This window comes from Chiroxiphia lanceolata, chromosome 5, assembly GCF_009829145.1.
Source record: "Chiroxiphia lanceolata isolate bChiLan1 chromosome 5, bChiLan1.pri, whole genome shotgun sequence".
NCBI lineage: Eukaryota > Metazoa > Chordata > Aves > Passeriformes > Pipridae > Chiroxiphia > Chiroxiphia lanceolata.
The window spans coordinates 67426008-67450718 of NC_045641.1; the positions used below are offsets into that span (position 1 = coordinate 67426008).

A 24711-nucleotide genomic window follows, 5' to 3' on the forward strand; every position below is an offset into this window, starting at 1 on the left:
CTGATGTGAACACAAATAATATAGGAAAGCCTGTTACATTTAAAGAACATACAATAGACATGAACCAAAAAAAGAAGACCACAAATAAAATTAAAAAACCCATACCCAAACAACAAAGAAACCCCCCAACCTTTTCCTTCTATATAAAAGAACCACCATAACACCATGTTGGACTGTGAGAATCAAGTGCAAAACCCAAACTACTAAATGAAACCCAGCAAGGAATACAAAGTGAGACAATGTAGTTTCACTATGTACTATAAGAAGCATGTAAATAAATATCCCAATGAAAAGAAAGCGCTTTAAAGCTGATTTTACTTCTAGCATTGATATTTCAATCTATGAGAAGTGAGAAGGATTTTTTACAAATGAATCTCCTATGAGTTCAAGGCATTTTAATAAACAGATTAAGCATAAAAGGAATAAATGTTATTGTTTCTCCTTCAGCTCAACATGAGATCTCTGTGCCACTTGCTTCAGCACCTTTCATGGATTGGATAACACAAATTAAAAGATTTCCGAGAAATTTAACTGGCTGCTTGCCAAAATAAGCAAAATAGGCAACAATACAGCAACCAGCACAAACAATTTGGAAAAACCTCTACAGTTTGTAGAGATCCAAAAGCTGGGGGCTGAGGGAGTAAATTACTTTATGACTGTACTCCAAGCCTTATGCATTTGTCTTGTGATGCTGAGAATCCAACACAGGTTATACTTTCTGCAGTCAGAGTTGAGGAATCACGTGGCTTTGTATGCACCCTAAAAGCCAAGTTACACTTTTTTTTTCCTTAAACATTTAATTAAAGATTTTAATGCTTTGGAGAGAAGAGAATCTAGTGAACACAGTTTGAAAAGGTACATTATAGCATATCTCAAACACAGGCTGTTGGCCTTGTTTTCTTCTGCATAAGAAAGCCTTGCTGCTGGACGTGTAACATCAAAAGCTGATGATATCACATGGACAATCTTTTAATAGGTTGGATAAGCATGTCAAAATCTGCATGCTTGTTCAGACCTTTTGTGTGATCCCAGGCAGTTTCTCTACTAGCCAGAGAATCATTTCTCTCATGCTTTTTCAGTATTTCTACACCTAACTGGAGAAGAAGTGATCATTGAAATGGAAATGCATCCAAAAAATGTTGGCTGACTCTTCTCTGTCTCCAAAAGAGCAAGGGGAAAGTCACTAAGAGATATTTCTTTATTTCATCCATGCTTTTTTGGCTTAACCTGTAATATGTAGAAGGGAAAGAGGACTGACTATGTTTCAGACTAGTTTCATCACTAAGACTTCAGGGTGAATTCCTAACTCTGATGGCAGCAGAAATCAATTCTGGGTTTAAAACATTGGGTTGAGGCTTTAATATTCACCTCCCATTAATGTTCTTCTAAATCTCTGCCAGAGCTTTGAAAACCTTCATCCAAATGACTTTATTCAAAACTGCTGAAATTACCCAGAAGCTTTCATGAACAAGAGATGCTGAAATACCTCTGCTTTTTGCAGCATAAAATCATATGCAGCCAAAAGGTGCATTTAAGAGATATGAACTTCAGTTACAACATCCAACGAGTCTAATGGGAGTTTCAAAATTATAGTGGAACCAGAGGCCAGGCAGGTTTCACTGTGAGGCCTAATAAATATTAGATACTTTTTCTAATATTGGCTCTGAAATTTATGCAAATCCTATGTCAGGTTTTGGCAATGCTGTAGAGTGATACAAAACACAGTCCTATACAACCCCTTGTATTAAAGGGGGCAGAGACAAAAATACCACCCAAGGAAAACCTGGCATTGAGAAAATACTAATGACCCTTCTCTCCATTAGCTGAAAGTTTTTTCTTGAATAATGAGGAGAAAATGTACGTCCAATGTTTCCAGACATCTATCCTTCCAGCACCACATACCAAGTCCCTGGGAGCAATTGTGCTATTAATAAAGTTTAAAGTTGTTGTCAGTTCTCAAAATGACATGATTTTTTGAGGCACAAAAAACCCACAAAAGTTCCTGCCACGCACTGCTAGAAAAAACGCACCTATCACTTTTCCGTATAGTTTACAAACAGCTTTTAAACGAAACTTCATTTGAATCTCAGTATTTAAGGATGCCAGGAAATTTCCAATGCTGCATTTTATTTGGTAGCTCTTGTCTCCAAATCCCTCTGCCTGTGCTGTCATGCGGGCAAGAAAAGCCAGCACAAAACGATCCAAGCCATAAGGGAAGACACTCCTGGACAGAGGGGCTGGCTGCTGCCAGAAAACCTTGAGTTTCATCACTGGATTTATGTCACCCACAACTGAAACTATTCAAAACTGGGGCACCTGGGCTGAGCAAGTTGGATTTACGCTGTCTGGACAGAGATGACTCTGTCTGGAGGATAAGTTATCACATCTTTGCACCCCTATGAAACATCTGGGGATACATAATGCACTCCCCTCCACTGAGTATACAGCAAAATATACAGCTCATGCCCAGGCTATACACGTTTTCTTAAGGGCTAATATGAGGTAAAACAAATCTCACCACAGACACAGGTCTCAGCTGCAATGACCAAGGTATAGAAAGCAGTTTTTCCTGTGAAGGGAGGACCTGATGCCAACACAGGCTGGTTATCCATCGCTCCCAGGCACTCCTGCTGCAAATGCAGCTGCACTCCATTGCCAAGCAGTTTTAATATGCTTCTGCTTCACAGTCTAATTCTGCTGCTTCTCCCTCGTGGAAGCAGTCCCACTTAGTTTAACAGGATTACACATGTGGAAGGGAGTTTTTGGCCCTGTGCCCCCTAGCTATGGAGCCATGGAAACATCGGTTTCAGCGCAGGCTGCACACTCAGCAGCTGAAGCCCTCACCACCCCAGCTCTGCTGCTCGCTGTAGCTGACCCGATTAGACTAAAACCAGTTCATGCACAGGTACCTGAGGCATAATCACGTATCCCAGTTGTGCTGCAGACCCATCCAGCCAAAGCACCAGTGAGTAATTGCCACCATCACAGGGGACCAGTCCCAGATCTTGCCTCCTTGCCTGAGCGTACTCCATTCATTGTGTCAGCAGTACACTTGGTCACATTGACACTCCTTTGGTCAGCTCTCTACTGACACCACTTCTACAGTGCTCAAATTCCCAGTAAGTGTGGTGGTGCAGAACCTGCTCAGCTGGAGGAAGTCTGATCTGAGCTCACTAATGCCTGTCGGAGCCTCCTCTTAAAATTGCAGAATTATTAAGGTTGGAAAGAACATCTAAAATGATCAAGTCCAAACACAAACCCAGTACCACTGTGTTCATCACTAAACCACATCCCTACATGAACAACTGGAAATTAATCCAGAGGAATTTAGATCTGAAGTCATGCTTCTTGTGCTTCTTGTGTGAGAGACCAGTTTCTTCTCTTTTTCTTTCAATTTGTACAATTGGAATGGATTAAGCAAGGCAAAAGCATGATCTTGAGGGTGTTAGGCTGATCACTAATTTAGGGGACTACCCAAGCAAGGAAGGGTTATTTTACCTAATTAAGACAGAGCACAGTATTTAAAGACAGAGCATTTGCATTAAAACAGAAAATTCAGAATTATAAATACTGTTGAGTCTGAAAGTCTGATTGTTAATCTCTCCTCATATAACAATGTTCTACTGACAGACATTGTAAATCATTTTCTTTTGCTTGCAGTAGATGAAGCCATCACTCAAAATGCTCAATTATAAATCTGAATACAATTTAAAGATGAACTTTCTTTAGTTCTATTAAAGGTGGAAGGGCAATGCTGATGGCGTAATACTAATGTTAATGCGTTAGTTATGACAGAAATTTAGTTTGTATTCAATAAGTTACTCATTTCTGTGATCAGAACAGGCAGCAGTTTGTTCTCCTGGGTCTTATTCCCCTTTACACAAGTGCATTAGGTGCACCATGGGCAGGATACCCAGATGTAAACTGTCTAAAAAGGACATTTTAATCTATAATTAAAAAAGTAAAACAAAACATAAAATAAAACTCGGTATCTTCATTGCATATTAATGACAGGAAGATAAGATTTGTGGTTTACAAACTGCAATTAACACAGATATGGAATCATCAAAATATAAAATACTTCATTGTTAATTTTTATTTACATATGGAGATGAGACAGACAATAGCAAGCATGAGAACACCAGTGCTAATACTCTCTATCCCCTCAGCATCTTTAGGTGCCAGGCTTTAATTATCTTTTGCCCCATGCTAATCTGCAGACATTCTTCCACTTCAGCAGAAACTTCATTGAAGCAAAAACCAAAAAATAATAAATTCCAATGCAGAACTGCAGCTTACCAAAATGAAGTCAAGCAAGGTTTTAAATTAGTAATTGGTTTGCTGACCAAGTAAACGCTTCCATTTTGGGTGGCTTTATCTGCTTAATAATGGCAAACATTTTTAATGTATTTCATCTCTAGACCCTTTTTCAAGCAACAGCTGATGTACATCTAGAACAGTCTTACTTAATGGCAAATCATTTGCAGAGATTACCAGAAGACAACTGAATTCCCAAGGTTAAAACTGGCTCTGGTCTTCATCAAAATTTTGGCCATTCTTTACTATCTGTCCTTGTTCCCCATTAACAAAGATCATTTAGGAAACCTGTCACAGGACACGAAAGGCAGCAGTCCCATCATGATTCCTTCACAAATTTCTAGGCTACTGCCTTGCTGTTCTGCCTGTGGTTATGTCAGTGTGACAGGAAAACAAGCTGCTGGACTTGTACAGAAACACATATGCAGATGCTTCTGAAGGCATTCACAGTTCTTCCTAACACATTCATAAGCATAAAGGCAACAGTTTCCTCTTAACCCTGCGAGGCATCCTGCACATGCACAGCAATTTCAGCACCCTGGGGAGGTTGGACCTCCTGCTTAGGCAAGGCTCCACAGCCCAGTAAGCTCCTATGACCAGTATCCAACCTGCCCTGGTTACCAGACATTCAGAAACTGAGGAAGATTTGTAAAGTCACGTGAATGTGTCTGGACAATATTTCTGCAAGAAAGAAGAGGAAATATCTGCAAAGCCACCTGATTCTTGGCAGAGCCACCTGCGGCTTGCTCATTTGTCCCTACTGTGTGCCCCTGCCTCACCTCCACAGCTCAGCCCCTCCCTGCTGCTACGTGATCCACGTGCCATTCAACATTCTTCCAGAGCCATCTGTCCAGCTACACCACCTGCTTGAGATCCCCATGCATCAGTAAAGCCACAGAGTTGTGCCCTCAGCAGGACATTTCTCTTGCAGGGGTCTCACACCACGCCCAGCTGCAGCTTAAGGCTGTCATTCAATTCCTTGGATGTTGGAGCCTGTACCTAGCCACTGGCTTCCCATCCATGGATTGGAGACCCCCAGTGAAACTCTTTGAAGATAACCTTCACAAATCATGCTTTTGTGGCTTTAGTTCATTATTTATTCGCTTTCACAAGTCGACGGAATGACCGGTTTTCTAGAAAGAACTGTAAGTTTTGTAAGTCAAACAGTGATATTCAAAAGCAATTTCATTAGCAGAAAGCATTTCTGCTGATAATATCACTGATTAAATTCCAGTATGCTGTGTGGGAGTCCCACCATTGTTAGCAATTGTGGGTTTTGAACTCAGGGAGGGCCTTAGTATAAATCACATAACCACAGCAATAGTCCTGGAAAATCTATTTTATGGGCCATCAACCTGTCCTAGTGTAGAGGAGGACCAATTTATCTACCAGAAAGCTTAGAGTGTGATAAATGGAAGAAAGATATATTCAGACAGACAAAAATACCCAAACAAACTTGCATTAAATGCTTCCCATGAAAAGGTGAAGGCAGTGGGGGAAGAATGAACATCAATTTTAAGCTCTTCACAAAGGCTTTGAAGCCAGCACCCTACTAAGATTACAGTACAATACTTTTAAGACAATCAACCACATATTTCTAAAGAAGAAATAATTTTTAGTTTGGGGAAAAAGCTAAATTTATAAGTAAATCTATTTATCTTTTACAGAAGCATATCTATGGGGTCTGCTGTGTGTTGATTCTGTGCTGGTATCCCAGAGCCAGCTTGGTGGTGGTAAATGGCCAACCCAAAGAGTTTATGGAAATCCGTGCTTATAGGTATTCAAAAGCTGTCTGCACACAGTCCTGGGCATCCAGCTCTAGGTGGCCTTCCTTGAGCCAGGGTGTTGGACCAGATGACCTCCAGAGGTCCTTTCCAACCTCAAGAATCTTGTGATTCTGTAAACTGCAGCAAGGACAAGGTTCTGAAAACCAGCATAGTTACAGCCAGCTGAGCTGAAAATCACAGGGACTTTTGGCTGGTTTTAGTTACATTTGGCAAAAATCAGTGTAACAACATTGCTTTAGAAGAAGATCATTTGAATTCACAGTGAATTCAGGTGACTAAGCCTAGTAATTGGCCCTTTTTTTCCCTGAGAAATATGATCTCTACTTGAATAGCAGCTATCTTCACTAAAATAGTAGTTTCATGTACTCATAGTCTTTTTGTGACTATTTAGCATTCCACTGCAAGTTAACTACTGAGCTGAATGGTGTGTGCAAAGAAGCTTTTTCTTTCACTGTTATAAAAAGCAATCCAAAATGTTTTCTGGAGAAATACAACTTCACATAGAAGTCAAAAGCAAAATACTTGAGAAATGAGGTTGCACAGTTTAGGTGAGGAGGGTGTGTTGGAGGCTGGGTGTGAGCCAAAGGGGATTGAGCAGAGTAAGTGCAGATGGAGGAGAATTAGGGATGACAAGTGAAGCAGAAGGGGAAGAAGTGGGCTGGAAAGGAAAGAGGCCAAGGAAACAAGAGCGAGGGGACAAACAGTAGAAATTATAAATGTGAGAAATGGGCTAGTATTTTATTCTTGGAAAAATACAGCTCTCATATGATTGCAACTATTTGCAAATACCTTCAAGTGGTTGTTAATTGTTGAATATTCCTTGAAACATGCCTCCATGTTTCTTTAGAGAGGGCTAAAAGCTTAGGACTGAAATGCTCTTTCTGGAGAATAGAAATATATCCTGGAAAGCTTCTTAAGCTTCTTTATCCTAGCAAAAACTATAAAAATAATGTTTATAGATCAATCCAAATTATTATTTTGCCTTTCGAACTTTCTGAATGCCCAGGCTCTACAACATTTTTTGCACAGCATTAATAAATAAAACATTCATACACTCTGCCCATTAAAAAGAAATCATCTAGTATTTAATTCATAAGGGAAAGGAAAAGGGAAAGGAAAAGGAAAATATTCTTTGTCTTTTCACTTTCCTAGAAATTTCTTTCAGCTCTCCAACAAGTTGCTGCCTCAGAGGTGCTCCTTCTTTCCCCCTCCAGTACCACACCTAGTTTCACAAACTGGAGACCAGATTAGCCTACAGTTTATCCCTGGATAAGCTCCCTGCCAGCTTTTTAGATGCCAGCCAGCACTCTGTCATGATAATATGAATGGTAACATGAGCCCTTGGAAAACATCTGTGCTGAGGTATCACATTGTGGCTTGCACCCATTGTGTGTCCAACAGAGATGCACTAGCACAGTCCAACTGCACTGTGGAAGAAGATAGGGTGCAAGTGGCCTCAAAGGGAAAGGACCAGTTAAAAGCATGGTGTTGCCACCTCCACAACCAGCAGTGCTGCCTTGCTCTGAAAATGGGGAGATACGGCATCCTTCTCCAGCATGGAGCTGCAGGGATGGAGGAGTACCATTAGCAAGGCAATATTAGTAATCCTGGCTGACCACCTGCCTCCATGACCCCTGGCATGACTCACAGGCAGGCAAAACTGGGATACAAGAGCAGCTGGATCCTCCCCAGCACCTGGGCACGTCCTTGCTGCCACCCTCCCTTGCCACACCACCCTTGTGCTGCAGCTGTACACGCTGACAGACAGTATCAGCAAGCAACTCCTGGTGCAGAATTGGGGGAAGCTACAAAGCAAGGTAAATTATTCTGCCTTCTCCTCCTGTGTGAGCTGTTGCAGTAGGGACAGGATGGAACAGGGACACTAGCAGGCAGGAACTGCTCCTAGTTGCCCAGTAAGACCAGGCTGGCTGAAGAGGTGGGGGAACCACCCAGGAACAACTCAAGACCTACTATCATCCTCTGTTTTCACGTTTCCTCTGTAGTCCCCATGCTACAGGCTACCAAAATCCAATCACTTCTGTAGAAGACAGCATCCACAGAGACTCCTCCATACCTGTCACAAAACTGATTTTTATTTTTTTTTTAATTAAAATCTATATTTGCTTAATCCCTCGCAGCCGGAATAGCAATATTTAAACTTATGAGTTAGTACTAGTCAAGTGACACAAATAGTCTTGCCTCTCCATGATTTATGGATTGATCTGACTGGTTACTTTGACACAGTTCCTTCAACCATAACATCTTTCTGTTCCTCTAGCAGCAGAGATTTAGCATTTCAGGCTGAGTACATATGTTGGATAAGAACATAATCCTCAGCTCTGGGCATAGGAGTTCATGGTAAGAGGATGGCTCTGCATATAAATTGAAAGTACTGAGATGCAGAAAAGAAAAATACACTAAACCCCAACATGCATATTATGAAGGCCTTCTGGCATCAGAAGAAATCATCAGTTATTTAGCTTGGCATCTTTAGAAACAGAGGGACTAGAGGGGGAAAAAAGGCAGCAGAAGAGAGAAAAAAAATTGATATGACCTTTAGTCCAACACACCAAGTAACGATTTTGGATAAATACATACGGAGAAGGAATATGCCAATGTGCAATGAGGAAAAGAGATAAATGAGACTAGACCATTTCAGCAGAGAAAAATCGCAGAGCTCCCATTTTACAGCCATTTCTGACAGCACAGAGATGGATTTATCAGGAACAGAAGGGGACATTCCCCTTCCCCTCTATTGGCCTTCTTAACATACCATGTGCATTCCTGGGTGCAGGATAGACACATCTCTGCAGTCCATCTGTTTCCTCTCATTCAGGTTGGGATTCATTTCATAATGACTTTTCATTATCATTGCAAAAATTCACGCTGGGCATCCAGCAATTACCAGCCACCCATCACACAGTACTGGAGGAACAGGGTGTAGCATTTCTGGACAAAGACGTAAAGAATCAATCCCAGGCATCCTCTGACACCACTAGACTCTGTTCTTTAGACTTGCAAAAGACAAAAAAACCCAATGCACTACGGGAAACCAGGGTATATATGAAGGTCCTGTATCCACGTGACACATAACTGTCAGGCAATTACGGTTTTAATAATTTATAAACCTTCCAAATTATTAATATCAACTGAAATCATGCATTTAAATTGCGTTGCAGGTGAGGGGCTCTTTGGCAGAGCCATTTCAGCCTGGAGCCCTTTCCCACATGCCCTGCAGCTCTGCCGGGCACAGCAGCATGTGAAGCAGACCTCAAGGTCTCCTCCTTCTCACCAACCTCCATGTGCAGTGCAGGCCAGAGAGTTCAGCACAGCTAAATCTGGCTTTGCAGAGAAATTGGGATTAGAGGACCAAACTTTCTGAAACCACAGTCTGAGCACAGCTGGTTAGCCCCAGTCCATGGCCAACATCTCAAAATCCCTTCTATTGATTTCTTTTATGCTAAATACAGAGTAGTGCAGAGGTTTTTCCTTTTGTTTTTCCATAAACTCATCTTCTTCTGTAAAAGCTCTGTTCTCCAGGATATCTTCACACTCTCTGTCAACACCTTTTACTTCACAAGTGGTAAGCACATTCCACAGAATAATCTTTCTTTCTTCCCAAAATAAATTAAATCTGGCATTGTAGGGTCTCCACGGGAAAAGCATCATTTTGTTTCTCTAACTGACGACCTATGAGACCTTTTTTTGAACTGTAAGATATTCTTTTATGTTATTAACTGGAAGATCTGACTTTTTAAAGATACAAGCTTTTTAAAGATACAATCTTTTTTAAAGATACAAGGCTTTTTTTTTTTTTTTTTAGGGTGAGATTGTTTGGAAATCGGGATTCATGGAAAAGAACTGGAAGACATAAGGGCCATAGAATAACCACCATCTTGGACTTTGTAAACTGGAGTGGGAAAGGTTGTTTTGTTCAGGGGTTTATGGGGTTTTTTGGTGGTTTGTTTTTGGTTTTGTTTGGGGTTTTTTTTTGGGGGGGGGAAGGGGAGTATTTTTTTTTTAATTCTGTATCCTATAGTTAAAAACTAGAAATCTGTATTCTAGCACGGACAATTAAACATCTGAAAGTATGAGCTAACTTAATTTAAAGGCAAAAATCTGTGAAAAAGCAAATGAATTACCAAATTCATTCTCCCCTCCAACACTACAAATCATTAGTAATAAAATGCTGATATGATGTGGAGTCAGGCAGCAGAAGCTGTAATCACAGCCTAAAGTAACTGTTCCTTTGGAGCTCATTAAGTGCATCGAGTCCCTGTAATTTTCTATTGATTTTGGGATTGATGCTTCAGTTATCAATACAAAAAGTGTAAGGGAAATTTCTAGGAAAGATTCCACATATTCCTTTGAGACATGTGTTTTTCCACCTTGGTTTATACAAGTTTCTCTCACTGGATGCAGTGCTGAGGGATTTCTCTGCTCTAGCACTGAGCCAGCCAGGACACAGGCCAGTCCTATACCAAGAGCCTTTCATTCATGATGCTGACAAGTACCCCCATGGTAAACCTTTAATGGTTTCCTGCATGTCTAAGACCTAAGCTTGTAAAATATATGAAGTCATGGTTCTCCTCCCAGAAGTGTAATTCAGAAGACGGGGAAAAAAAAAAAAAAAAGAGAAAAAAGAAAGAAAAAAAACCTTCCTGAAAAATATGAACCTGTGAAGTCAATGTGCAGTGATGGCAGATACCTGCCTGATTCTGCAGAACATTTAAGTGATAATTAGGGCATATTCTAACACTGGTAGCTCTAGGAATTTGATCCTTGATATTATATTTAAAGCTCAAGCTTCAAGGCACTGATGAATGCAAGAAAACAAGCAGAGTTCAGCGTAGAACTTATGACTGCAACCCACAGTATGAAAATCTACAGGGAAAGACAGCATAAATTATTTTTAAATTTTAAAAAATCCCAACAAAACAGCCAGGTTTATAAAACAGGTTCATATTCTGAGTCCCAATTCATGATTTTTTAAAAGACTTAACAGGCTGTCATTCCTCTCCTGCAGGGTCCTAAGAGGTTGTCCTGGGAGATGGTGGAATCTTGATCCTCACAGATACTCAAAATTCATCCAGACATGGCCCTTAGCCCCTGACCTACTTGGCCTTGCTTTGAGCCGAGGCTCAGACCAGATGGTCTCCAGAAATCCCTTCCAGCCTCAAATGACTCTAAACTGTCACAGGTGTCCCTGCATCCTCTGAGGTGCACAGAGTCCCTCTGTACTACATCCACTGCCATTTTGATGACAGCCAGGGGACAATTCTGAATCACCTGCTTCCTCAATACCCCTGCTGCAATCTCTTGCTTCCCCCTTTCCCCACGTGCTGCAGTTACCCTCTACACCCTTCCAGCTGTGCAGTGGAGTGAGGAATATCAGCATTACTGCCAGCCTAAAGCCAGGTAGAGCAGGTATCTATGATAGTCCACTAGCTCTCATATGCTTAACCATATAACCAGCACTCATAAGGGTAATAAACCCCTGTCTCTGGGGGGGGTGTAAAAAATAAAATCTTTCAGATAAAAATAAAAATGCCTTGATCAGTAAGTGAGTTTTACCCACAGTACATATTGACAATGAAGAGTTGATCCTATACAATCATTACAAGATATCATTATTAAAATCCAGTCTCCAAACAGCTTACATCTTTATTAAAGCTTAGCTACCTAAAGAAAAGGGGTGCAGAAATAACCTTGTACATAACTGGAACAGACAAAGCCTGCAAGATATGCTCTGCTATGTTCCAAAATGCTTCTGTTTCTTTTCTATTTTATCTCCTAACCGCATAATATTCACAAATATGTTTTATTTGTGTATGAAATAATGTCACCTGCAACTATTTCAATCACACCAGTCCTTCTGGTGAGGCCACAGGGAAGGCATTCTGGCTCTGCTCCAAGCTGAACGCTCATGCATCATACAACAGACATTCCAGAATTTTTGTCCTCCACCTGGACACTTACTGATATCCTGACTTGAACTGTCCATCACCTTGTGTAGTAATGCCTACCAGGAAAAACTGGTATCTAATTGTTAGGCTGTTAGGCAATTCACAGAAAGCCCTTTGTCCCAGCATCAACCATGATGTCTGCCATAGCCAACTGAGCTCTGGCTTGTTGCTTTGCTGACCTGGTTTCAGGTGTGATAGAGTTAATTTTGTTCCTAATAGCTGGTAGAGAGCTGTGTTTTGGGTTTAGCATGAGAGTAACATTGATAACACAGGGATGTTTTAGTTGTTGCTAAGTAGTGCTTACCCTGAGCCAAGGACTTTTCGGTGTCTCATGCCCTGCCAGGGAGCAGGTGCACAGGAGTCTGGGCAGGAGCATGGTCAGGACTGCTGGCCTGAACTACACAAAGGGATGTTCCATACCACAGAACATCATGCCCAGTACAAAAACTGGGGGTAGTTGGCTGGGAACTGCTGATCATTGCTCAGGAACAGGCTGGGCATCGGTCAGCATCAGATGGTGAGCAATTACATTGTGCATCACAGTCACAGAATCTGCTGAGTTGGAAGGGACCCACAAGGATCGAGTCCAACTCCTGACCCTGCACGGGACCATCCCCAAGAGCCACACCATGTGCCTGAGAGTATCATCCCAACGCTTCTTGAGCTCTGTCAGCCTTGGTACTGTGACCACTTCCCTGGGGAGCCTGTTCCAGTGCCCAAAAACCCTCTGGGTGAAGAACCTTTTTCTAATATCCAACCTAAGCCTCCCTTGACAAAAGTTCAGGCTATTCCCTCAGGTCCTGTCACTGGTCACCACAGGGAAGAGATCAGTGCCTGCCCCTCCCCTTCCCCTCCTGAGGAAGTTGTACCTGCAATGAGGTCTCCCCTCAGTCTCCTCTTCTCCAGGCTGAACAGACCAAGTGACCTCAGCTGCTCCTCACACAGCTTCCCCTCAGGGCCCTTCACCATCTTCACTGCCCTCCTTTGGACACTCTCCCATAGCTTAATATCTTTCTTATATTGTGGTGCCCAAAACTGCCCCAGTATTCCACGTGAGGCCACCCCAGTGCAGAGCAGAGCGGGACAATCACCTCTGGTGATGCTTTGCCTGATGCCCCCCAGGACACAGTTGGCCCTCCTGGCTGCCAGGGCACTGCTGACTCTTATTGAATTTGCCATCAACCAGGACCCCCAGGTCCCTTTCCATGGCACTGCTTTCCAGCACCTTGCTCCCAGTCTGTTCATACATCCAGGGTTGCCCCATCCCAGGTGCAGAATCTGACACTTTCCCTTGTTGAACTTCATATAGTTGGTGATTGCCCAGTCTTCTAATTTGTCGGGGTCTCTCTGCAGGGCCTCCCTGACTTCAAGGGAGTAAACAGCTCCTCTGAGTTTTGTATCATGCAAACTTGCTCAATACCCCTTCCAGTGTCCTGCATCCAAGTTGAATGAAGATGTTGAAGAGCACAGGGCCCAAGATGGAGCCCTGCAGAACCCCACTAGTGACAGGTCACCAGTCTGATGTTACCCTTCTTGCTATCACCCTCTGTGCTCGACCACTGAGCCAATTGCTCACCCATTGTGTGATGTGTTTATCCAGCTGTGTGCTGGACATTTTGTCCAGAAGGATCCTGTGAGAGACTGCATTGAAAGTTTTACTGAAATCCAAGAAGATTACATCAACTGGCTTCCCTTGATCAGCAAGGTGGGTTACCTTGTCATAAATGGAAATCAGGTTTGATCAGCAGGACTTGCCTCTCGTGAAGCCGTGCTGGCTGTGACCAGTGACTGCATTGTCTTTCAGGTGTTTTTCAATCCCTACCAGAATAATCTTCTCCATAACTTTACCAGACACTGAAGTGAGACTGGTAGGCCTGTAGTTTCTGGGATCCTCCTTCTTGCCCTTCTTGAAAATCAGGACAGCATTCACCAGCTTCCAGTCAGACAGGACCTCTCCAGATTCCCAAGACAGCTCAAAAATCATAAAGAGAAGTTTTGTAATGACATCAGCAGCTCTTTGAGGATCCTTAGATGAATCCCACTAGGCCCCATAGATTTGTAGGGATCCAGCTGGAGGAGCAGATCCTGCACAATTTCAGGGTTGACTGGGATTTGATCATTCTTTCAGTCATAGTCCTCCAGCTCAGGGCACTGAGGCCCCCTTGGTCTGTCATCCGTGTTGAAGACAGAGGCGAAGGAAGTGTTAAACCCCTCTGCCTTGTCTGTGTCCCCTTTGTGAGGTGACCATCCCCATCCTGTAATGGGTTGAGGATATTTCTATACTGCCTAGTCATTAATATATTTGAAAAAAACTCTTTTTATTGTCCCCCAAAATTTCTGCCCAGCTTCAACTCCAGTTGAGCTGTGTTCACACCAATTTTCTCCCTACAGAGGCAAGCATCATCTCTGAATTCTTCCCATAAACTTGACCTTGCTTCCACTGGGCATACACCTTCCCTTTTTGCCTTATTTCCAAGAGAAGACCCCTGCTCAGCCAAACTGGCCTTCTGACTCATCTGCTTGACCTCCAGCTTTTGGGAATTGCTGCTCCTGTGCCCTTAGGAGGTGATGTTTGAAAAGTGACCAGCATTGATGGACCCCAGCACTTGCACTTGTCTTGGACTTTATTCCTCTCTTTGTTATGTCCCTTTTCATTATTATTACTGTATGTTATTTTATTTCAATTTTTAAACTGTTTTATCCCAATGCACAGGTTTTTTCTGATTTTCCTCCCTATCCCACCACGCGGGGGGGGTAAGTGACCACATGGGGTTCAACCACAATACTTTGCCAAAAGGCTCCTGCAAAGTTCAGGTCATTGATGACAAAACATTAAAAAAACCCCCTAAATATTGTATTTTTAAAGAATATTTACAATATGCAACAAATATTGCTATAGATCCCATTTAAAGCTGTTGTGAATCACTGTAGTCAAGGGGCTATTTTTACTTACTTTTATTGTTAATTTCTTTTGACTATGCAGCCCTCTAATTCTTAAGTTTTAAAGCAAACAAAAACATGTCCATGCAGAAACAGACACAGCTCAATAATCTCCACAATTGCTTGGCTTATACATCTAAGAATACATCCATTTTTCTCTTCTTCAGAGACAATTCAGAGGGTTTGACTCCACCATGAGTTCCTCCAAGCAAGAGCAGCTCTACTACTCAATACGTAACTTGGACTCATTGCCAGCTGTTAATTTAGCCATGAGAAATTGCCCTTTAGAGAAAAATTATTCCAGACACCAATCTTAAATTATTTCTCAAATTTTGGTTCATTTCTACATTTCAGATAAGCATGTTTTTTTAACTGGTATTTATATTTGTGTTATCACAGCAATGGAAATCTACTGGTTTCTAATTATATAAGTGTAGAAAATAATGTAAGTCTAGAAATGTAAGTCTAGAAAATAATGTCTCTGTTCAGATTGCACCTGAGCTGAGCAGGATGAGAGTTTACGTTCTGAAGTTCAAAGGCCCCAGATGGTCATTGGGTTTTGGTACAGCTTTTAACCCAGCTAGCCTATTAAAGAAGCAGGGACCAGCTGTATTTTTCAGATCCAGATACAAGTAAGTATCTGGTATTGATGTAGAATTTAGTTTCCATCCATCCGTGTATCTGTGTTAATGCTGCAAAAGTTGCTGTAGGTTGAAATGTACTTACATCTGAACTCTTATTTAAACAGCCCCTGAAATATGCAGAGGAAGAGAAAGAGGAGACTGATGGCTCTGCCTGGAGAAAAGCACCCTATTTTTTGCCTAGTGCTAGTCACAAAACTAATTTCCCTGCAAAAAAAGCTTCACTTGCAGCAGCAGAAGCACTCACATTAGTTCCTATTACACTGGCTTCAGCAGTGAATTGCAGCACACCACTTCTTGCCAACACAGCTACTCCCTAAACAAGAAGGTTGCTCAGGGTTTATCTAATGGGGAGTTTCTTTAAGCTATCAGACTCTCAGATTCTGAAAATCAAAACCCTCCCACGGCCTCCAGTTTGTGCCACCAACGCTGCAGTGAGCCCAGGGTCACTTGCACATCACAGTTGGCTCTGTGCTGCATGTCAGACTTCACAGCACCACCCGGCTGAGGTTGCAGGTCTTCCCAACACAGCTTGCTCCAAAACCCATTTAAAACAACATAAAAACATCCATTGAGTTCTCTTGGACTTTGGACCCGTTCCCAGAAGCACAGGGGACTCTCTGATAGCTCCCAGCACCCTGCACATTTAGAGGAAACCCGTCAGTTCTGGTTCCAGCTAACAGACATTGCTGTTGCACGTGAAGAACATGTGAGATAACAAAATTATTATCCCTATTCCCAGAGTGCTTCAATTTCAGCCAAATGCTGGTGACATCATATAGTGCCACCATTCTGCAGTTTTCATGATCCCCCCCCCAGTACTGCTGAGGAAACCTGATGAGCCTTCAGAGCCTATGGAGTTCTGAGTTAGTTTTCAAAAGCTTTAAAAATAAAAAAAAGCATTTTTGGTTTAACATGTTATTTTGCAATGCAACTGTGAAGTAATTTTATACCAGAGATCATTTTACACTTAGAAATTCACTTAGAAATTCACTATGTATTCATTTATCTTTCAGAAAATGTCATAATTTTTCTTGTTGTATTTAATAACTGCTAGTTAATTATGTAAAATCCCATCCCATCTGCTTATTCCTTCACACAGCAAAATTAGAGAGCTTGATTCTACAGTCATTACTCACAGAAGGAGAGGCATTGATTTAATGGACTTCCCTGAAAAAGGATTACAGTACAGGATCCTCTGATATTGATTTTGTGACATCATAATCTTTTCCTCAGAAGCAGACACTGATGACTCAAGATAATATCAGTACAACATTACGCAGGGGCAGCCAAGTTAGAGGAAGAAAATTATATAAAAACCCTCCAAACTTCCTAGTTTACAGTAAGTTGACTGCAATAAAATATTAGCTATGTTCTCTGTTTGGAATAAAATTCTCTTTGAAAAAAAAGAAAATATCTGAGTGATGTTTCTCTCTTTCATCTCTTGCCCTGCTTTCAGTTACTTTCACAAAATGATTGTGAGCTACAGCATTTTTTGTAGGTTAATGGGTTCTCTTTGAAGGGATTAAAGTCACATTGATTATTAATTATTTTTTGATGTTTTAAACTGATGTAAATGTCCAGAAGCCCTGATGAGCAACATCCTGTAGAAATCAATATAAAATAAAAAACAAAAGTAACAAACAACAACAACAACAAAAAACTCTCTGCTCAGCTCCTGAGGGAAGCAATTGTGACTTCTGTTTGGAAGGTTTGTTGCTCCTTGGAGAATACCAGTAACTGGCACATATGATAATCATTTCTAAGCTATCTAGAGCATCCTTATTTTGATGTGTCTATCTTTCAGACTTCAGGCAGAGTCTGCAGATATTTTGCACACAGAATAAAGCTAGGCACAGCAGAGCTAAGCAAATAATAAATAAACTAATTTCATTGCTGTTGGCAAATCTTCATTTTTTTCATAATTCTGACTTAATGGTACTTCAGGAAAACACTAATTAGCATTATTTCTGTGGATTTTTTTTCCCAACCAATTCTCTCTACTGTTCTTCACCCCATTTAATAGGATGTTGGGGTGTTTTATCTGGTGTTTTTGCTTGAGGGGGGGGTTCTTACTTGAATTTAAAATTCCTTGCTGTTTGTAAGTAGAATGAGACCATTCCTTCTTGTCTAATAGATCAGTGAGGAGTAAAGATTTTCCATGTTAAAATTACTTCCATATTAAAATGACTTCCACATGAACAAAGAGAATAGGATCCTGAATAGCTGTGGTACAGATAATAGACAGGAGACAAGCAGCAGATTACACACAGGGAACAAGACAACTGGGACAACTGGGAAAGCCTGTGGTCTGCTCTGGGGTCTCATCTCAGCCTTGAAGAATAGCCCCTTCTCAGTTGATTTTAGGGATGTGTCAAGAAAACTATTGAAAGCTGTTAAATTTGAAGGAATTGCTGATCTGATCGACAACTTAGTGACTTAGGGATTTAGCTCTCTTATCCCAAAGACATGGTTTTCACATGATATGGAAGTCAATATAACTGATATGAGGACCTAAAGGTTTATAGCACACGAAGGAGTTACAGTTGTTCAAACCCTTCTGACATGGCTAGAAGATCCATGCCTCAATAACCTAAAATACACTGGGGCCAAATCATTTCAAAATCACATCTGTTAGACTGACAGGCAACCTTATCTGTTTTTACGAGAAGAACTTAAAAAGGAATTTAGGATTTTTCTCCCCCAAAAGATTCATATCCACCAAACACCTACCTCATGTTAAATTTCTGACTGACATAGAAAAATAGCTCTGAGTTGTTTACTTCTGTTATCTCTGTTCAGCTCCTCTGAAGTGCTCAATCCTTGAGTTTAAATGTTCTACTCAAATTTTTCCATCCCTAATATTCTGTTTTCTGCTCAGTCACAGTACCTATCCCACATATTCTCTTCTCATGTCCATGCTGCCACCTGAAGACCAGTATACTAAAAGCTGAGTTTAATTCCCTTGAAAACATGTCCTGCTTGCTCTCTTCTATTACCATCAGCTGTGTCACCAAATTTCCCATCACTGATGCTTACTGTAAAGCATTTCTTCTCTAAATAAGTGTGAGAAGAGAAACTGCAAAGATAACCATAGTCATTCAAGCACAGCACCTACTACTTTTGCTCTGGTTATTTTTATGGCAAGTCAGACATGACGCATTTAATTTTATTTCTGGAACTCCATTTAAAAGCCACAGTGATTTCCCAGCATAAGAATGAAGGAGTTCCCAAAATGGAATGCATCATGTTTGGCTTGCCAAAGAGACACCAAACACCTTCCTTAGGAGTTGCTCCCTTCACTGCTTGTGAAGACTACAAGACTACACAATGCTATGAAAAGCAAGGTAACCTTTGTGTTTCCATTATCTCCCATTCCCTATTCATCTGTTATACCACTTATGTGGCAGCTGACATATGTTGCCACATTTCTCTCAAAGACTTTCCTCTTTTCAACTATACATTGATAGAAGTTTAATTTAAAAAAAAAAATTGTAATAGCTGCAAAACATTTAATAAGCCAGTCTCTTCAATTTATGAGTGCACTCCTAAGTACTAAACTCCGTAAAGATATTTATTTTGAAACATTTTTAACATTTATCAAAACTTGATTTTTTATTTAAATTGCATTCAATTCATTTTTCCCTTAAGAACAGAATCTTTAAAATCCTGACTAACAAAAATGAAACCACTAATTTACTAGAAGAGTGCTCAGGACAACAATACATACTTCTGCAATGGGAAAGGTAAATAATCTTTAAAAACACTGACTCTAAATTAACTATGAGCCTTATAAGTTCTTCAGTAAATACATCTGTTTTTAAAGGTTTATTTCTTGACATTTATTGTCCTGACCCATATACCTCAGTAAAAAAAAGTTCTCTCCTCCAAAGCTGAGACTGACTAGTAAAAGAGATCTCAAGGTGGACTTACACAAGACTTTGTTCAGTTTAACATTCATTCTGAAGCTCTGTAAGGTCGTTTCCTGATATTCCTCTGTGTGGTGACAGCAGAAATATAGAGATTAGTGGGCTTCTCAAGTTCAGCCAGCACACTGCCCGAGAGTCCTTTAATCAATGGCCGTGGGATCACCACAGGTGGGTTTTTATTCCGCACAGTCCCTGTCTGAACCCAAGTGAGGGATCACCCTTTAGTGCGGCTTCTGACCGGGGTGAACTTAGAAATTGCCTTCCTGACCTTGTGCAATTTGAGTCTGAGGCTCATAACTCCTGCAGGCAGGAAAGATCTTTTCTCAGTGGTCCCCTGTCATTTCACCGCAACGAAATCAGAAATTTGCCAAAGGGTAACAGCAGACTCTCATTCCACTCGCAGAGAGGGTTTTGCCTACTACAGTTCCATAAACATGAGTTGGCACAAGCATCCACTTCTTTAGCTTCCCCCTCTGGAATCACCCTGGTTTAGAAATAACCCATAAAAATGATTAAATGAGAGAGAACATGACTTTTAGAAGTTTTGGTCTAAGGATGCCTACTTATAATAAAGTTTTTTTAAAAAGAAGATATATGCTTTTCCTGGTAGGATGCATTTCTCTTTCGTACAGCCTGGATAGTCTCAGACTAGTGGTAAGCAGAAAAGACTGTTTTACCTCAGTAGTTCCTCTGAGCCTGTCCTATCACGAGGAACACTTACATTTGTTTTGCAAACAAAAATGAACTGGTAGGATAGGTTTGGGGTTTCTTTTAAATCTTATTTTGATGCTAATAGAACAAGATCATAAGGAAAGAAAACAAACTTTTTTTCTTGGTAAGAGCTTCAGCCACCATCTCTTGGAGAGAGAAGAGATGCTAAAAGGACTCTACATCAAAATTCACATTAACATATTGCTTTTCCCAGGCAGAAGGAAACAGTGGTGATGCACTGGGGTTCCCAGATGTGAAGTCAGCCTTTCTCTCAAAAAGGTTTCTCCCACAGAAAGAGGCAGTATCCTGATGGTATGACCTCTACTTCAGATTATTAACTGAAGATGTAGATATTCTTGAAAATTACACCAGTAGAAACATATTTCATGTGTTGGGTAAGGTTGAGCTGAGTAAAGTCGTACAGAATCTAAATCTCCTTAAATGTCTTGGTCCATGTAAACCTGAAGTAGGACTTTGCTGTGATGCCAAACTCCATAAACTGATGTAGTATTGGATAAAATTCTACTCTGCTAGACACAAAAAGCTGTCCTTGCTAAGAGAGAGAGTGTTGCTGCTTTATATGAAGAGCATATATAAGATTGATATATAAGGACCTCAGTCTCCTGGAAATATGATTTGTATTACTTTATTTGTAGAAAATTGTCCTGAAGAGTGTGATTCCTCCTGTTTAGTCCATACATGGAACTATTCTGACAACCAGTTTTCTCATTATTTTCCTACTGAGAGCATTGGTCAGGTGTAACAGATTGTACATCACGTCCCAGCATCAGGTTTGGCTTGTTCAAGATGGTTTTGTCTTCTACTTAAGCTCTACCTTGTCCCACATAAATAATGAAAGCAACATAAAATCATTCAAGTACAAGATACCAACAGCATGGGCATACCTCTGACATACCAGTCACATAATCCAGAGCAGACCTTCAACTGGTCAAAGCTCAGTGCAGTCATGACTAAGGAAAGGTTGTTGAATTGCAATTAAAAGATACAGCAAAGATGACATCAGTCACTGGAATCAGGGAGAGTGTCTACTTCTCATTGTTCTTTATTTAGCTGAGGTACAGCTTTTCCCTTCAGCTGTGATCAGCCATGCCTTTGCCACACCAAAATGAGATGATTATGAAGCAAGCAGCTAAAGACTATGCCTTCCATCCATTCTGACTGAAACAGCAAAGAACACAGACCCACTGCAAAATGGCAATATATTAAGAGATCCTACAGCAGCATGGTTGGTTGGAGTATTTTCTCTGAAGCAAGACACAGCCCTGCTCCTCTACAAAGTACTGTAAATCCATATTCATATTTGAGCTCACACACAACGCCTTTCTTCTGCTAATTTCTAAACCAGCCATCACAAAAGAAAACTACCAAAGAAAGAGAGTGATAAAGCTTCAAGATCACATTGCTGTATTTCCAAAAATAATATTATAGTACTACCCTGGAGCACAGGAAGCATTCACATCACGCTGTGAAAGAAGGAACTAAATATTACTAGCCAATGAGCAACCATATCAGGCATATGACATGCACTGGGCAATATCCCTGTTTGACCTCCCCTAGTCACTGACTGTACCAGCAACTTCAGACAACGTCAGGATTTAGAATAAATTGGAATCATTACTTTGCACCACAAAATAACAACGATTGGAAGAGAAGAGAAAATGTGCTTTGAGCAGTTTTGTCACTGTGCAAAGTCTGCTGATGATTTTACAAATTGCCAGATGGGCATCAAGGCCACATCAAGCAGATTCAGCTTAGCAAGTGACATTTGGGCTGCTGACACTGAAACAGCAAGCACACAGACATCAGTTTTGCCTGTCTTCAGATTCATCAGTTCAATGCCACTTCTTTCTCAACAAGAGTAACTTCTAGATAAAACACCAATTTAATAACTTGAAGCTTGGTAATTTTAGTATTGGTTCAACAAGTTGGCAGAAGTAAACAGCACAAAACTAGGGAATGCCTTGTTTTGAAATTGGTTGTTTTCAATTGTTTGTCACTGCAAAGAAATACACAGACATTAAAGGAAACTCAGTGAATTTCAGGCACATGGCATTACTGATGCACCTCTATCTGAAGCTACAGCTTTACCTTCTCTTACACTACAACATTCTGCTAATGCTCATCACCTCTCTTTGTCTTTACAGTCCCAGGTTTGTCTGAGTTTTATCCAGCACAGAAGTGATGGCTACTTTCTAACAGAATGAAAACCTGAGGCCTTGGCTGCCTTCACACCTTACCAAATTTCTTGAAATGTATTATTTATTTTTCAAGTATAGTATTTTACAAATTTAAACTATCCATTTTCTGTCTTGCTTTACCACAGTAGTGCTATTAAAAAAAAACACAGCACCAAAACAACTTCATTTATTTTTTAAAAAGTCAGGATTTACAGTAATGTAAATTGTGTGATTATGGGATAAAACAGATACTTAAGACTGTGTGCACTTCTATATTTGGGATCAAACTAGAAATTTAATCTTTCTGCTGGACCCTAACATCCACGGTCTTATTTTCTTAAAAATAATTCTTTTGCTTTTTTTTAATTGCCAAATTCTATGGAACAAAATTTTTTCTGTGTATTAACATTTTATCTTGCATAAATGTATGTTTCAGCAGTTATGAAAATGAGACAGCTGACAGTTGACTACTATATGTGAACAGATGCTGCGAAAGCTTCCCTTTAAATAGTTCTGTCAATGCAATGTCAATTTTAGAAGCGACACCACTGCTGTTCTAGGACATGATCCTGCAAACTCTTATTCACACAAGGAATTCTGATGATTTCCACAGAACATTTACATGACTCCGAAAGGTCAGGTCCTTAGTTGCAGAGCTCTCCTTAACAGTGACTGACAAATATACAACAAAGTTTTTAGTAGTGCCGAGCTCTGTTCTTTAGGGCAATGACATTTATAGTCAGCAGTATTCACCTAGACAGTACATACATTTTCTTTTGGAAGTTACACGAAGCACATTAAATACGCTTGAGAAACCATTAAAGGAGCGAAAGCGTGGAGATAAAAAAATGTCATGTGAAACCAAGCTCGCAGTATTCGGCAGAACTTTGAAAAATTAATCTGCCGAGAAGATAGGGCTGAGCCTGAACATGGCACATCGCTGATCAGAAAAGAACCGTTCAGTTCCGCCAGGATAAAACCAACACGACACACCACCCTCCCCTTTGTTAGCTGCATCTTCGTTAGCGGGTCTCTTGCTGGGGGTGAAGGTGAGAGGGATTTGCGGGAGAGCCCGGCGCGGTGCCCGGGCGGTGCTGAAGGACAGCGCGGCGATGCCGCCGCCGCCCGCCCGGCCCGCGGGGCAGCGCTCCCCAAAACGCCACATCGCCCCTCTCCCAGCGCCTCGGCTGAAAGCCGGGGAACTTTGGAGGGGACAGAGGATGGGGTAAGCGCCGCCGCGGCTCCCCCGGGCTGCCGGCACTTTCGGTGGGGATGCGGGAGACAGAGCGCATCTCGACCCGGGGCACGGCGGACAGCGCTGCTCCCCGCCGCTCCCCCATATCCAGAGGCACATCCCCCGGGAGCACAAAGAAGGGGACAGCCGGGGATGAGCCCCTGCCTCCGTCGCCAGCGGGCCGTGCCCGGGCGCGGCGGTCCCGCCGGGAAAGGCACACAAAGGCGACGCGGAGGGGGCTCGGTGCCCACGGGAGCGGGGGGACCCGCACCCCTTCCCTTCCCTTCCCCGGCGCTTACCTTCAGCAACACAAAGAGCCAGAGGAGACAGGAGCGGGCCCCCGGGGCCCCCCGCCGGCGGCGGTCGGGCATCGGGGGGGACGGCGGCCGCGGCCCGCGGGGGCGGCCAGGCAGGGGGGGCTGCTGCTCCTCTGCCCCCGGGACCCCCGCCTCTGCCCCCCGCCTCCCTGCGCTCGGCTCCGAGCCGTGCCCGGCAATGGCGAATTGCGGCAGCATCAGGCGGCCGGCGGCGGCGCCGACCTCCCCGCCGAGCGGCGCATCCCGCCGCCCCCCGCCCCTTTTATTTGGGGTTTGCGGCGGGGAGGGGGGAGAGGAGGTGGAGAAGGAAAAGGAGGAGGAGGTGGCGGCGGCGGGTGGTGTCTCCCCTCCCAGGAGTTTGGGCGATCGCGCCTCTCGCCGCACGGGCAGGGCTGGGAGCGGCGGCTCCTCGGCGGGGGCGGCACCAAGCCCGGCGGAAGGCGAGGGACGGGAGCCGAGAGCCCGGAGCCGCCGCCCTCGCTCCCCCCCGCACCGCCCTACCCTCCCCATCCCCGGCCCTCCCTCTCCCGACAGCATCTCCCCGCCGCGGGCAGGAAAAGCAAAGCGGCGGGCAAGAAGCGCATCCCCGCTACCGCTCCCCATCAGGCACCCCAGCCCCTCCCCAGTGTCATTCTTCCCGCCGCGATCGAGGGGCAGGAATGCCGCGAGCA

The 24711-nt window shown here is 42.4% G+C and overlaps 1 protein-coding gene across 1 annotated transcript in view; it reads right to left on the reverse strand.

Moving 5' to 3' along the window:
* PTPRO (protein tyrosine phosphatase receptor type O) overlaps positions 1 to 24431 on the reverse strand; it is a 156325-nt gene extending 131894 nt beyond the window's left edge. Inside the window, 3 exon segments of the mRNA XM_032687231.1 lie at positions 24023 to 24075; positions 24078 to 24117; positions 24119 to 24431. Coding sequence (XP_032543122.1) covers positions 24023 to 24075; positions 24078 to 24117; positions 24119 to 24238 — 213 coding nt within the window. The 5' untranslated portion in view covers positions 24239 to 24431.
* Between the last annotated feature and the right edge of the window lie 280 nt (positions 24432 to 24711).